Below are 14,548 nucleotides of genomic sequence, written 5' to 3'. Positions count from 1 at the left end.
CTTTGCAACCTTGGTGTTATAGAAGTAGTTCTGCATATTAACTATATCATATATTGAGCAACTTCATACATCATTTTATTATATTTTAAAATAAGCCCTACTCCTCTCTTGTCATACCAAGAGCCATACCTTATCAAATACTATTTTACTGACTTTTGTCAGCATATATTCCTCTAAGTAACCACCTTCGCTATGGTTCTTTATCAAGCTTATAACTTAAATCACAACATCCATCCATCCATAAAAATTAAAAGTATATTTGCTTTTTATGTATTGCTATTTAATTTGTACCAGAAGAACATTTTGGCAAGAAATACTTAGCTGAACTGCAAATAGTTTACAGTGTTGTTTGAAATTACTGGCTAATGTCAGCGTTGGATGAACTTTTTGATCAAATCAAAGTGTATAATACAGGAAATGCAAGGAAGATTTCATTAAATAAATTTATTTGTTAAAATAATTTAACTCCAAATACAACTGCTGAGTTTGCATTGAGTTCTATGTACAATTCTTGTTTTATTTGAAACATCAAGGTTTAAACAACTGACATTGTTACAAAACAAACTGTTGCCCCATTTTAAGTTGCCAGTTGTATTAGAGCTCAACAATTAACTGTGAAATACATTAATTCACCCCTAGGAAACTCCAAATCAACAGCGTTAAGCCTGATTCCAGAACCCACTTCAGTCTTTCTTCAAACCCTGATCAAGAATTAACAGATGCACAACAATGCAGATAAAAGCCTCCTGCAGTTGTCAAACATTTGCTTTTGTTGCGGAGTTTCACAATTAAAGCCTAACCAGTGTTCTGATGGCACACTGGTAAAAAAAACCAAACAAAAATAAAAGCCAAACATGCACAAAACCCCCCAACCAAATGGCTGACATCTTTAGGCAACATTCTACACAGGAAAGCAAATACCAGTAGTTTTCCCACAGAAAAGTAATGCAACTGTAGCACTGGGGTTAGGGAGAGGCTAGAACCAGAACAGAAAATGTCACCAAAATTCTTTTGATGCTCTGAAGGGGCGGGCAGGGGGAAAAGATGCAACAGGGAAGAAAAAAACCAAACAAACCAAAAACAACCCAAAAGAAAACTCAATGCAATCATGTTTAATACTCGTGATCCAATTCTGGTTTGTTTGCTTTGACTAGTTTTTGTGTATATTTTTAAGGGAAAGAGGAAACAGTTGCTCTCACTATCACAGCTTAAAAGAATAAAAGTTGCAACATTTAAAAAAAACAAAAACAAACCAACCAAACAAACCAAAAACCAAAACTGGATAAATGCTGTCTTTGTAGAAAAGTACAAAGCTCTACAAGAACAGCCAAAAGAAAAGCGGGTCTTTGGAACAAATCATAATATTTTAAGGCATGTTATAAGAAACTTTCAAATACTAGAATTGGTAATCCTATCAGGGTACAAATGAAACAGTGATCCAAGACCGATGACTCCTGCAGGGTGGCCATGCAGCTGCTGCGTGGCTCACTTACCTCCCTTTCTGCTACCCCTGTAATCTGAAAAATCTGTCGAGTGCAACTGTCATTGATTCAAGCTCCACTATCTTCACGTTAGTGGAAATACAAATAGTGCATAACTACTTCCTCAAAACTATACGATGAAAGACATCACTTACGCTTTCCCCTCCCCCCGCCACATTGTGTGGTAGCTTACATACGGCTTATGTTTTTGAAAATACAAGAGTGTAATGAAGAAACAAGACTGGGAGATTTTTTCATTAATATTTTCTGTTAAAAATTTACTGTGAAATTTTTCCTATATTAAAAGCCCATCTGTTTTATATTAAGAACTTCATGTTAGGCTGTTCAGACTGTACTTCATGTCATTTTCTTGGTTGATGAACAATCTGTGAGGTAATATTTTGTCATCTCTGCAAATAACATTGCATAACATGCAACTCAGTTTCAAATTTGGGTTTGGTTGGGGTTTTTGAGGGCTTATGCAGTGGATCTCACACTGGCAAGCTGTTCTACAAGAGAGGTTGTAACGCTCAATAAATCATTTCCCAATCTAGACATTTTAAACTTTGAAATATCATTAATTCCACATCTGACATCTTGATTAAGCCTGGCGGCTGACACAACGGGCAGATGGGGAGTGGGGGTAAGAGAACATTCATACCATCTAGTTTAGGCATATAAGTTGTGTGACTCTGAGGACCAAAGTTTGCTATATGGTCAATGGAAAGAGGTAGGTGCCTCTAGGAGGGCGATTCAGAGCACCCAACATGGGCATTCAGATGCCAGAAATAAACAGTGTGCCTATCTCCCTAAGAGAACAAAGTACAGTAACGAAAGCTCTGCAAGGTAGATGGGAAACGGGCTACATTTACGTTCTAGTAAGGCTTAATGTTTTGTGACATCTAATGCCCTTTGATACACTGGCTGTGGAAAGGTCTTGAAAGATTAAGGGCAGAGATGGCCAGTTCTCTTCCATTAATATGATTTCCTTTAGTTATCATCCACTGAACTATAATTCAAAATGTTAAGGGCATTTATGTATGAAAATCTGCAAAGCGTTTTGTACTCAAGTTTCTTTTGTAGCAGATGAGAGCGTTTTTAGGAAGTTCTGCAGATGGAGGCAAAACTCTCGAACCTAACTCCAATTACAGCATTTCTAAGGGCCACATACACACACACACACTCAACGCGCACACACACACACCCCAGCACCCCTGTTTTCACTCATTTAAACACAAGGAACTACACTGTTACTGCACAAGATTGAAAAACTAATAAATGCATGGTGTTATTTAGACCACAGGCTCAGTGACTCTATTTTTATGGCCAATTTTACCTATTAAAAGATCCAGCTCAAGACAATCTCTCCAGCATTTAAAATCTAAACATTGTGATTGAAAACTTCTCTATACTTTGATTGTAAGACTTCAGAATAGGTATTTCTGTGCCATTAGTCATGCAAATGATAAATACTTCACTGCTATGAAACTAGCAAGTCAGAGCTCGAGCATCCTTTCAAAATAAAATATTTGCTCCCACCATTTAACACTACAATAATTGGGGCAACCTTTGAATAGTGTGTCAGGCAATTAAAAAGCCATTTCCACACTCACCTAAGGAATTACAACCGTAACTATTTCACCTCTGAAACAAATGATTTCACATGGTTATTCAATTTAAGTTTTCAACATTAAAGCTATCAAATAGCAAACTTGATTTTCAAAGGTTAGTTAGGGATCACACCAGAGAACGTAGCCCTTAAAGGCAAGAAAAACTGTTGTCTTTAACAAACTTAAAAATGCAGGATGTTCATACTGTCCCACGAGGTTTCTGCAGAAGGGAACATATGGATGCAACATGGCTTAATTTTCCTTACAAGATGGTACTAGTTAATCTATTAAAGTGTTCCTTGTTAGTAAGGCTCAGCAATTTTTTTTCATCACAGTTGCTTCCTCCTGGTTCAGTAAAGTGATAAATAAAGATGCTTCCTGCTTTGTAAACAGAGGGTTTGTTTGGCTTTTTGCAGACCAAAAACCTGAAGCGATCCTCCATTTTTGAGCAGCAAAATGAAAGATTTTAAACATTCCAATGCCAGACTGTTTCTTCACCCGTCTTTTGTTTTCAGATCTTGCCTCTCATTTCACACACTGATTCAATGTTTTCTATTTCAAGATGTGGGATAAAGTGTAGAAATAATAGCATCAATTTTGAAAAAAATCCAAACTATATAGGTCTCTGGTAGCCTCTTCCTCTAACACTGTCAGAAGTTCTGGTGAAATCAATGTATTTGACTGAACAAACTTGGCCACAAGTGATAGCGCACATCCTGAAGCACGGTAATTAGACACTGAAAGACTTGGCTCTCCTTTCGCACTTTTGCTAGTTGTGAATGGTCTTCAGAGATATTATCTCCACTGCTTTTGTTTCCCATTTCCAAAAGTTTTCCAACTTCTTCAGAAATAGTTGCCGTTGTTGCTGTCTGACTTGACAACACACAGACGCTCAACCGGAACGACCCTGTAGATCAACTGGCTGTGCCATAACATTGCAGGTGCTCAAAGGGAAACATGGGTGAGATGTGGTCATTTAACCCAATTATATTCAGAGTCAGTGATTGACTTTCAATGCTCAGCTCTGAGTTCATGTTGCTACTTCACTACAGATGTATTTCAAGTGACCCACAAACCAGGAAGTGAAGTAGACAGTTTTACCACCTTACAAAATTTCTGCAAATTAAGTCCAGGTTAGGTCATTTTTAATGCTATTGTATATTACATGCAGAACAGCATGGGTCATCTTTGTCTGGCTGTGCTGCATAGTTCATTTGTCTAACAATTTCCGCAAAGAGCTCATCCACCATTGTTTTACTTTTAGCAGAGGTCTCCATAAAGGGGCAGCCCCATTCTTCAGCTAAGGCTCTGCCTTCGCTCAACGATACTTCTCTCTCACTTTCCAGGTCCACTTTATTACCAACCAGAATTACTGGCACCTTCTCATACCTACAGTTTGAAACAAACAAACAAAACAAACAAACACAAAGAACAACAGCAATAATTATATTTTTAAAATGGAAACATTCTAAATGTAAACATCTATCAGCAATCAGTACAGACCCAACAGGAAAAGAAACATTTGGATGACCTTAAAATTTTACGTTGAAAAAATGCTTTGCATATTTCACATTCTAGCAATTTGTTACACATCTCTTTCCCCCTAGAGCCTTCTTTGAGTTCTAGGGAATGCTTCCTCCACTGAATTTTCCTTCCCGCCAGGCAATCTGCCAGGAACACTTCCACAGCACAGAAACCAGGAATATAATATTTTTAATTTTTTTTATGATGGCGATCTCAGGGTCTAAGAACAGGATGGATGTCCAACCCTCCCTTCAACATTACGTCCTCCTTCTCCCTGAACTGGTATCATATTTTATTTTCTGCTTGTGATAAGGATGCATCACTCTCCCTTCCAAGAGTACATTTATCTTTGGTTAATATACACAGAACTCTCAGGTTAGCAATAAAAGGGAGAAAACCAAAGGGCCAGTAAATTCATTTGCAATTTCAGGAAACATAGCCCACTTCAAGTACCGTACGCACACAGAAGTACTGTTATATAAAAACATGTATTAGTCAATACAGAATATGTAAACTCTCCCTTGCAGCATTCACACCATTATGCCAGTTAAACAAAAGGGGGAAAAAAAAGTGTTCCTGGCAATACTATCACAGTTCTGCTTCATAATCAACTTGGACAGCACAATAGATCATATAAGCCATGAAGGAATTTATTACTTTGCACCTCCTTGTGAGGGGATCTTTGCCAATTTTTTTAAAAAAATTCAAATTCTTGTCCTCCTTTTTTCCATCCTCACATGCATAAACTCTTCTTCAGATATGGAACTAAGTAAGTGTTGTCAGGTTTTAAATTTACATATTTGCCATAGCAGAGAAGAAAACACTGGGCTTATTTCCAAAATACTCTTACACAGGTTTTCTCATGAAAGCAACAAGGACTGAGAGAAAAACTGATTACAGCTTTTAGCACTTAAACTAAACAAAGATTCAAGAGAAACAAGATGGTTCCCTCTTAATTTAAACCTGATTTTCTATGTTGTATTAGCTTAGTATTACTGCTTTGAGTCAAATCACTTGAGTAAGACAGCTGCAGACAGACAACAGTCACAGCTGACACCTGCAGCAGTTGGAGATGCCATTGTCCTGAAGGCACCTATAACCCCTTCTCCATCCATCCCACCCACCCTCCCTGCATCCCAGGCAGGGCAGCAGAGCAGATCCGGTGCACGTGTCTCAGCTGGTTGAGGGAAACATCCAGCAGCTTGGTCTAACCTAACAGTCATGATGAAACTCAGCACTGGAACAAGGAACCTATGTGCTCCTGGTGGGCTCTACTGCAGGGACAGTGGGCTCCCAGAGAGTCAGGAAAGGACAAAAGGGCAGTGACTTCTCAAACCACCTCAGCAACTCTTACACCACTGCAGCAGTATCAAAAATTGGTCCAACTAGGCCACAAGATGCAGTTGAAATTCTAAACTTAGTTATGCATCTTTGCTAACTATGGGAATGTCATTTAATCCACAGTCTGGGGCTGCGGTCAACAATTGTAGAGAATTCCCCTTTCACCATTTATCCTATCCTCGTTTACCATCTGAAGAGGCACAAGCCATTGCTTACTCTGTGGATATACAGTATTTAGCACAACGATACCTCTGGAACTCTAGCAAGAGCTAAGCTGCCATTAATTAAGTACCAAAATACACACAAGCATCTTGAAATCTGTCCTCCCGCATTTAAACACATGATAGCATAGTCTTTAATTACATAAGATGGATGGCATTCAACAGATAAAGAGAGTAATTCAACATTTCTTTTTATCTTTATTGTTCAGATGCATGCGTCCGATTGTATTTGCTGTACAGCATTAAAACCCCTTCAATGAAAGTGGAATAGGGTACACTTTCACATTTCTTGGTATCTGAGGACCCCAAACTTCCCTTGCCCCCCACCAGCTCCTCCAGGTATTCCTTTATCTTCTGAATTTTACCAGTGGGAAAAATTGAGAAATTCAGAGCAGCCACTTGACAACCATTCAGCAAAGAATTAGATGAGCCAGAATTAAAACACAAGATTACTTCTCGTTCTGCAAGATCACTCCAATTCACTGAGAAACATATATGAGGGGGAAAAACCCAACCCTCACTTGTTGCAGATTTATAGCCAGTTCCACTGAAATATTCAAGTACTTTAAAAGGTTTAGGAACCCTAGAAAAGCTGGGCAACTAAATATCTGAGGATCTATTTAATACTGAGTACTTAGCACCTGGGAAACGGAGTGGTGGAAATAATGCAGTTTTGTACTACCAAACAAAAAGAAGAACTGACAAGCTGACAGGATAGATGTGAAAAGTCTAATTTAATTTATTTGCACAGGACCATCTAGGAACTATTAGGTGGAACAGACAGAAGCACTTATATGTATTGCTTTTTCCTGCTTTTGCCTCCTGTATTTACATTATTCATTACCAACCTTCACCACCAAAAATAAGATGGGAATTCTACAGTCAATAGCCTTATTCACCTTATAATTCAGATTTGTCCAATAACCACTTTGCAACATTAAATTGTGTAAGAAAATGTTTCTGCAAAACTCTCACGATGTCATCTTATTAAACTCATCTTCACAGGACAAAAAAAAAGTTACTCTTGCAAAATATATCCTTGTACTACCTAAATTTTGAGTAGTCAACATTACAGAGAAAATACTGATTATGTATGTATATTCTGCGTGACTTAAGATATTTTGGTTTTATATATATGTATGTATTCTTATGCCTGCCTATAATATATATAGAAACTGTTTGTAATATGTATGCACACAGAGTCATGCAATTTGTCTTTCTATATAGAAAAGTCAGTATTCATTATCTAGAATAACAGAGGTTGGAATATGGCAAGTAATGGCAGAACAGCCCATGGATACTGAGTGGAAGACTGGCTCCAGTATGGGCTTATGAGCTCCAGTTCAGTACCAGTCCTGCCAGAGCCAAGCTGAGCATGGGAAAGCCAGACCGGACATCTATGTATTGTTTTCCCCAAATACCGAGATGATGACGAATTGACTGTGTGTTGGTCAGTGCCATACATCAACCAAAAGGTCTTTACAGAAACTATGTGGTTCCACATAGTGGTTCCAGCCCCTGCTCATCTTCATTCAGAGTCCCTGGAGGTCTCCACACAGTACTTCCCAGCTTTTGAGTTCTGGTAACACACCATGGAAACCCTAGCTCTCAACTAAATCAAGCCCTACAAGCTCCGAAGTTCAGGCTGGCTCTCCACCCTTTATCTCACAACAGTGCCAGAATTTCCTGCCTCACTTTGTATTCCGAGCAAATTTATTTCTGATAGGTACGGGGGAGACTCCTCCCTCAGTGCTCTCCTCACCATGGCTGCCGATCTTGCTGGAGGTGACTTTTGCCTGCTCCTGGAGGCTTCACTCACCATTTGCAGAGCTTGGACTGGCCAGGCATTGGTAGACCCACCACTGAGGTGCTGTGCAGCAGCACAGGCCCGCAACGGGGAAGGGTGATTTCTCAGACATAGTGGAATTACACAATTCCAATGAAATTTGAGGGCAAGAACATCACCTCTTCCTCACACGCTTTTCACCCTGCTGGATTTCAGTAAGCCAAGATCTGCCCTGCAACACCCAAGCAACAATGCAAGACCCTTCCATACAACACCTGAAAAAATATATAAAATTGCCAAACTTAGGAATTCACGAATGCTTCCAAAAGCTTCAAGTAGGACCTAACCTACTCACAAATACTTATAGCAGAGCTAAAGAGGCTAACCTCCCACTCCTCATCTATACCAGAGCCCTGACAAGCCGGACTGCTGCTGCCATTGCAGGATGTCCGAGGGGGCAGCTCAGCCCACTGCAGGAGCTGGGCAGGGGTCTCTCCTCTCAGTGCTGCCCATCTCCAGCACTAAGGTATGGGCAGGGGGAGAAGTGGCACAGTTCTGCTCCTTGTTCCTGGAGCAGGAAAATCCAATTTCCTCAATACTGCTGAAAAGCTTCAAGCGGCACTGATCGCTCCTAATGAAAAGCATGAAGGCCACCTGAAAATGAGAATGCCTGCTGGTTTCATCTCTGTCGGTGCAGCACAGTATATATTCTAGGGCAAACATCATAGCAGAGCCTGTAAGAAATATACTCAAATGCAGCACAGGAAGGCTTGACTTTTCAAGACCTCTTCAGGCGCAAGTTTTTGCAAGACCAATTACACGTGTTTGCAGAACATGTTTAAAGAACAAGGTACCTCACCCTGTTTAAATGATCTCACGATCTTAAGCTCCAGCGTGACAAGATACTGAGCAGTGGCAACTCCTGAAGAGGTAATACAATTGCAGCCATTTACAGCCCCATGAAAGACACCGGTGCAGAGTCAAATACCATCATATCCAGGATATCGCTACTGTCACGGCACAGTCATTACTGCATAAAAGACAACCAGCATGTAATTCCCAGTCCCAGATAACTACTCAATGCTAAAACCCATGTTTCTATCCATCTTTAATGAGTTTCTGGGACCAACAGGCTGCAGTAAATCCCTCAGTTTTCCCGAGGATGGACACCATAGCCACGTAGAATCAATAAATACACAGACTTTAAATGTTTTATGTGGCCCAGCCATGCACCACTGACCACACAGCCTTACACTTCACACAATGATAAACAGTTTCTATATTTGATCTTACCTCACATGGCACATGTATCATCCACATTTCTGTTTAGGTTAGTATGTATACTTTGAATTAACAGCTTATAACAGTCAGAAAGCCTCAAGATGAATGCTATGGAAATGATCCTCAGAGATTTTTACCTCCTGTTTTCTCTACCTCTCATTTTACTCAGGGAGAAAAAAACCATGGGCAGTGCTTGACATTGCATCTGAATCTCTTTTACAAGGTACTTACCAGATTTCTGGTTACAACTGTCATTGGATAAAGATAAAAACCAAAGATGATGTGCAGTGAAAATATAATAAAAGCAAAGAATAAATGAGTAAGAATTACAAAGCAAACAAACCACCGAACAAACCCCCAACAAATACCTCACACCAAGACTAATAAACTGTGCCAGAGATTACCCAGTACTCCTAAACAGGGGGCAGGAAAAGCAAGCTGGACCAGTACAGGAGAAGTTACTAAAAAGTTCAGATGGGTTCCTGCTTTGTAATTTCATATTCTTGAAGTGTTGCATCTTTTCCAGAATTTTTGCCTGAGCTTCGTATCAGAGCCAAGTATGTTCAACTAAAATGCAGAAACTTTCTGTAGAGTAAAAAAAAAATAATCAAAAAACCAAAGAACAAAAACGTGTATTCTTGAAGACTATTTCTTATAACTAGCTTCAATTCTGTTGAAGTTTGTGGAAAGATGTAAGATTTCTAGCTTTACATGTTAAATACTAGGACCACTAAATATAAAAGGCATCTATACATGATAACTATTCCTAATCATCAAAAGAAGTCTTCAGTACTAAGCCACTTTAATCACCTTCTACATGCAGAGTGTCTCATCTCCCCCCTATTTTACTAATATATTTCTGACACTTCTAATTGTCTTTCAAAAAAGAAAGTAATTTAAAGGACAAAGATATTATTTACATCATTGTTGTCCCTAATATCAGAAAGTCAGTAAAAATACTCTTCATTTCAGACTTAACAGAAAATTTGTGGTAACAATCCTGCCAAAATACACAGTAAAAGAATTCTGGGCAATATGAACTAAAGTATCAGAAATTACAGTTAAACCTATTAGATTGTTTACAAATTCATGCATAAATACCACTAAGCATTATTTCATAATGTAACTTGCAAACTTTGATTGCCTGCAGTAAAATCTGTCACAACTTAAACTAGAAGTTTCCTCATCTAGAGAAAGAACATATTCCCAGTGTGACTATCAAGACTTTTCTTATCCCTTTCACACAATTACTTGGACATTTAATACAGGATCCTCAATAGTTAAAAACTCGCATCAGCTTCAGAAGATGAGAGTGGTGTCCGGGGGGGGGGGGGGGGGGGGGGGGGGTGTTGGTGTTGGAACTAGATGATCTTTAAGGTCCTTTCCAACCCAAACCATTCTATGGTTCTACAAATAGACAGTGTTCCCTAGCCTGTTTCTGAGCCTCTCATACACCAGGATGAGAAGCAGCAAGACCACAGAATTGTCAAGGGGAAACCAAACAATCTTAATCTTTTGCTGAAAGCTTCCAGTTCTTAAACCAAAACAGCAAGAAAAACATATATACTTCTAAAATAATTACTACCTTGGCTTAAGAAATTCAGCCAGAGAAGACTTTTCACTTTTTCTAAACCTTGATTCTTTGTATTTTGGTAGCTTTACAGCTTCTAACATTATGAGTTAAATCAACAGCAGGGGCTCGGTCTGCAGAGCCTGCAAATACACACCAATGAACATGTGTGTATTTACAAATATATTTATTACATCTATAGAATTTATATTTTTATATCTTATTATAATTTTTATATTATGAATATATCTATATAATATATTATATATTTATAATATATAAATAAATGTGTAGATTTATGGAATGTGCCAGGAGATAGATAGGTATATCTAAAAGTAGGCAAGCTTCTGCAAAGTTTGAGTACCTTGCTCTCTAATGGAAATTATTACAGCTTCACAGGTAAATCCATACAGAACACCTATAATACCCCCACCATTCTGATGCAAACAAGTCACTCCAGTTTACCAATTAATTGCATTTAATATTTGCTTTTGTAAGCTATATTGTGCAAGGCTTTAATTACTTAAGCAACAACTCCAAACAACAACAAAAAAAAGCGTCTTAAAATCATTTGTATAAATGAGTAGATGTTCAAGACCTTATTGGAAGTCCCACTGCAATTAGGTGGCTGAGTCATGAATTAGTTTGCTATAAAGAACAGCCTATGGCCTAATTGCAGGACGGGGGATTTAACATTTTATTCTAGGCTTTGACATGAACTCCTTATATAGCCTTTGGGAAAAAAACTCTTCAGATGGATCAACTGAGGTATATAAAGTCAGAATAATTTTACTTACTCATAGGGGAGCAAATTAAATAATTATTGTAAAACAACTTGAAGAACAATATTAGAATAATGAATAAGCACCACATCACATCACTTTTGAGCTGCAGAAACTACGTTTATTCTTGCACACAAAACTTTCTGGAAATAATCACCTCAACTTAAATAAAATACTTTTAACAGTTCAGTTCTGTGGTTGTTATAGTCAGCTCATGCTTTCCAGTTTGATTTCAAGGTCCAGGAAAAGTCTCAACCAATGCCAATTTTGCTTAAATTGTTTGGCAGGGTCACCCTTGGTACTGTGCTTGTAAGAAATTAGAGGAAATAATTCTCTTCCAAGCAAAAGCCCAACAAACCCCAATGTAATGAAGCACCGTATATATTTGCTTCCCAACTGTTACCATAAGCAGTTTCAGCCAAAGCACCTGAACACATTATTTCTAGGCAGCTTACAGCTGAGACCTTCAAAGTGACAAGAACCATGGATGGTACTATCCAATATGCATACTGAAAGGCCATCTAGTAAACCTACATCCCTTTGCTGCAACAGAGGCAACAGGATTATGCATATCATTTTTATATGAAGGACACTAAAGAACTTTCCAGGCCATTTCTGATCACTTCAGAGAAAAACTCTTAACTGTAGAGGAGATTATATATATATATATGTAAATATAAAATGTATATACCAGGTTGGATCGATCTCTGAGCAACGTGGCCTAGTGGAAGGCATCCTTTCCCATGGCAGGGGGGTTGGAACTAGATGGTTCCTTCCAACCCAACCCATTCCATGATTCTATGATTTTCCACATCTAAGATCTTATGGGGGAGCTAGAGTAACTATAAACTCCTTAGATGTGTTCAGCCTGCTTCTGCAAGTCACTGCAGACGCAGCCTATTTTCAGCTGTTACCTGCTTAAATGGTAAACCAGCAGGAATACCTGAAAATCCAATGCCCTGCCAACATGCCCAATGAGAGAGGAGTTCACTATTCACTAAAGGGAAGTCCTAAAGAAAAAAAACTTGATTGTCAAGACCTTAGGGAGACCTTTGCTCATTAAGTTTGCAGAACTCCATGAATTTTTAAATCATGTCCCATGACATTATTAGTTCCCCTTAAAGTAAGGCTCTGGCATAAGAACTGACAAACAGCACTGAGGGCTGGGGATGACAACAAGAAGCCCAAGACAGGAGTCACAGCGGTTCACACCTAATGGCATTTCAGATGCTCAAAAGCCTTTGTAAACAAGAAATTAGCTTTCACCTTAAACAGGGCACCTCTCCCTATTATCTATCATTAAAATTCATATCTCATCTAATACTGAAGTCTATTATCCAGTGATATATAACAACCACCTGCTTAGCAGCAGGTCTACTGTGAGCATATCCAAACAGTATTTTAATGCTTGAGTTCCCTCTCTACGCCAATCAAAATTCTTGTCTTATGCAATTGAGAATCAACATCACTTTGTTGAAATCCTGAAGTGCTTGCCACATTTAGCAACTCAGAAACACTGGAATTTTCAAATAAGAATTTTCTATTTCTTGGTATAATTTAAGAACTTTAAGAAACCACAAGTTTCAATTCTATATAAGATGCAAGGCAAGTGTTTCACCTGACATTTTGTTTCTAAAAGCAACAGGAAAATCGTAATGTCCTACAAATCTGAGATTCTCACAGGTGCACAAATTTCACTTATTTTCCATCTCTATACTCAGTTTGCATTGAAAGAAGTCTAGTTGCCAAGAAAACAATGAACAGATTACAAGGCACGGTATGGCTGCTTAAGTACAGTTCTTGCTCAAAGTTTCCAGACACTAAAGCTGAGCATTTAATTTTTTTTTAAAACTGCTGCTACTAGCTGTAGGAATGACTCAACATCTCCAAAATTAGGTCTCATTTAAGTATTGAAACTTCTGTGTCCATAACTGAAAGTTATTCTTAGTGATCATATTAGTTTTCTGATCTTAAATATTTTTAAGCTGTATGCCATGCTAATACATTAATGTTTGTTCCAATATAACGAGCATGACTGGGTATGTCAAGGTTTTTGGTACCTACCAAATGTACAACATATGCAAGATACTAAAATTAAAGAGGCTACTATCTACCTTTTATTTGTATTTTGAAGTCTTAAAGACAATTATTTAAAATGACCTTTTTTTCAGACATAACCACTTAAAATTAAATTTTATCCTCTGATACCTTGCAGAAAACACATTAAATGTCAAGTAAGATGAGTGCTGACACATGATTTAAGAGATGCAGGTTCAGTTCCATCCCCCGTTACAGGCTTCCTATGCAGTTTTTAGCAAGTCCCTTTAACTCTGTACCTCCAATTTCCAGCTGAAGAAAGCAGCAGTTGCCAGCTTTAAACTCTGAACACCTATGGCACATAAACACTTCTGAAGTCTTCCACCCGTCATGATGGAGGCACCTGAACATCCTGAAGGATGCATTAGCAGTTTTGCTTGGTCTTCAAGAGAAAAACATCCTGCATCCGAGCTATTCTCAGCAGTAGGCTATGTAGCACCACAAACCTTCAGGCTTTCTTTACAAGTACATTTACAGGTACATTAGGGCAGAATCTGCACCAACATCAAGCTTGCCAGAAGAAAGAAAAAAGCTATCGGATTAGGTGTGCGTCAGACTCAGAGCAAGAACACCAGCCTGGGGGACAAAGCCAAGGTTGTTACCTCACTTCAACACCACTGGCTTGAGCAGAAACTGCAAGGGCTCACAGTATCTTAAAAGATATGCTGACATTGAGGATTCCTCCTCCTCCCTGCTTCTCTGTACACAACTTCTACAAGGTCAGAAAGCCTGCCTATTCTGACAACATGGGATGGAATGGGTCCCTTTGCAAAGGCAATAAAAAATGCAGATACCTATTAAAAGCAATATAAGCTTCTTGCACATCATACAGCAAATCTATGGATTTTAACTTTC

The 14,548-nt window shown here is 38.6% G+C and overlaps 1 protein-coding gene across 1 annotated transcript in view; it reads right to left on the bottom strand.

Annotated features, from left to right (window-relative positions):
* Positions 1 to 1,947: 1,947 nt before the first annotated feature.
* RAP2A (RAP2A, member of RAS oncogene family) overlaps positions 1,948 to 14,548 on the bottom strand; it is a 31,150-nt gene continuing 18,549 nt past the window's right edge. Inside the window, exon 2 of the mRNA XM_055702135.1 lies at positions 1,948 to 4,480. Coding sequence (XP_055558110.1) covers positions 4,243 to 4,480 — 238 coding nt within the window. The 3' untranslated portion in view covers positions 1,948 to 4,242. The remainder of the gene's footprint in view (positions 4,481 to 14,548) is intronic.

The sequence above is a fragment of the Falco cherrug genome, chromosome 2, assembly GCF_023634085.1.
Source record: "Falco cherrug isolate bFalChe1 chromosome 2, bFalChe1.pri, whole genome shotgun sequence".
NCBI lineage: Eukaryota > Metazoa > Chordata > Aves > Falconiformes > Falconidae > Falco > Falco cherrug.
This window is presented reverse-complemented; position numbering and strand designations above follow the sequence as displayed.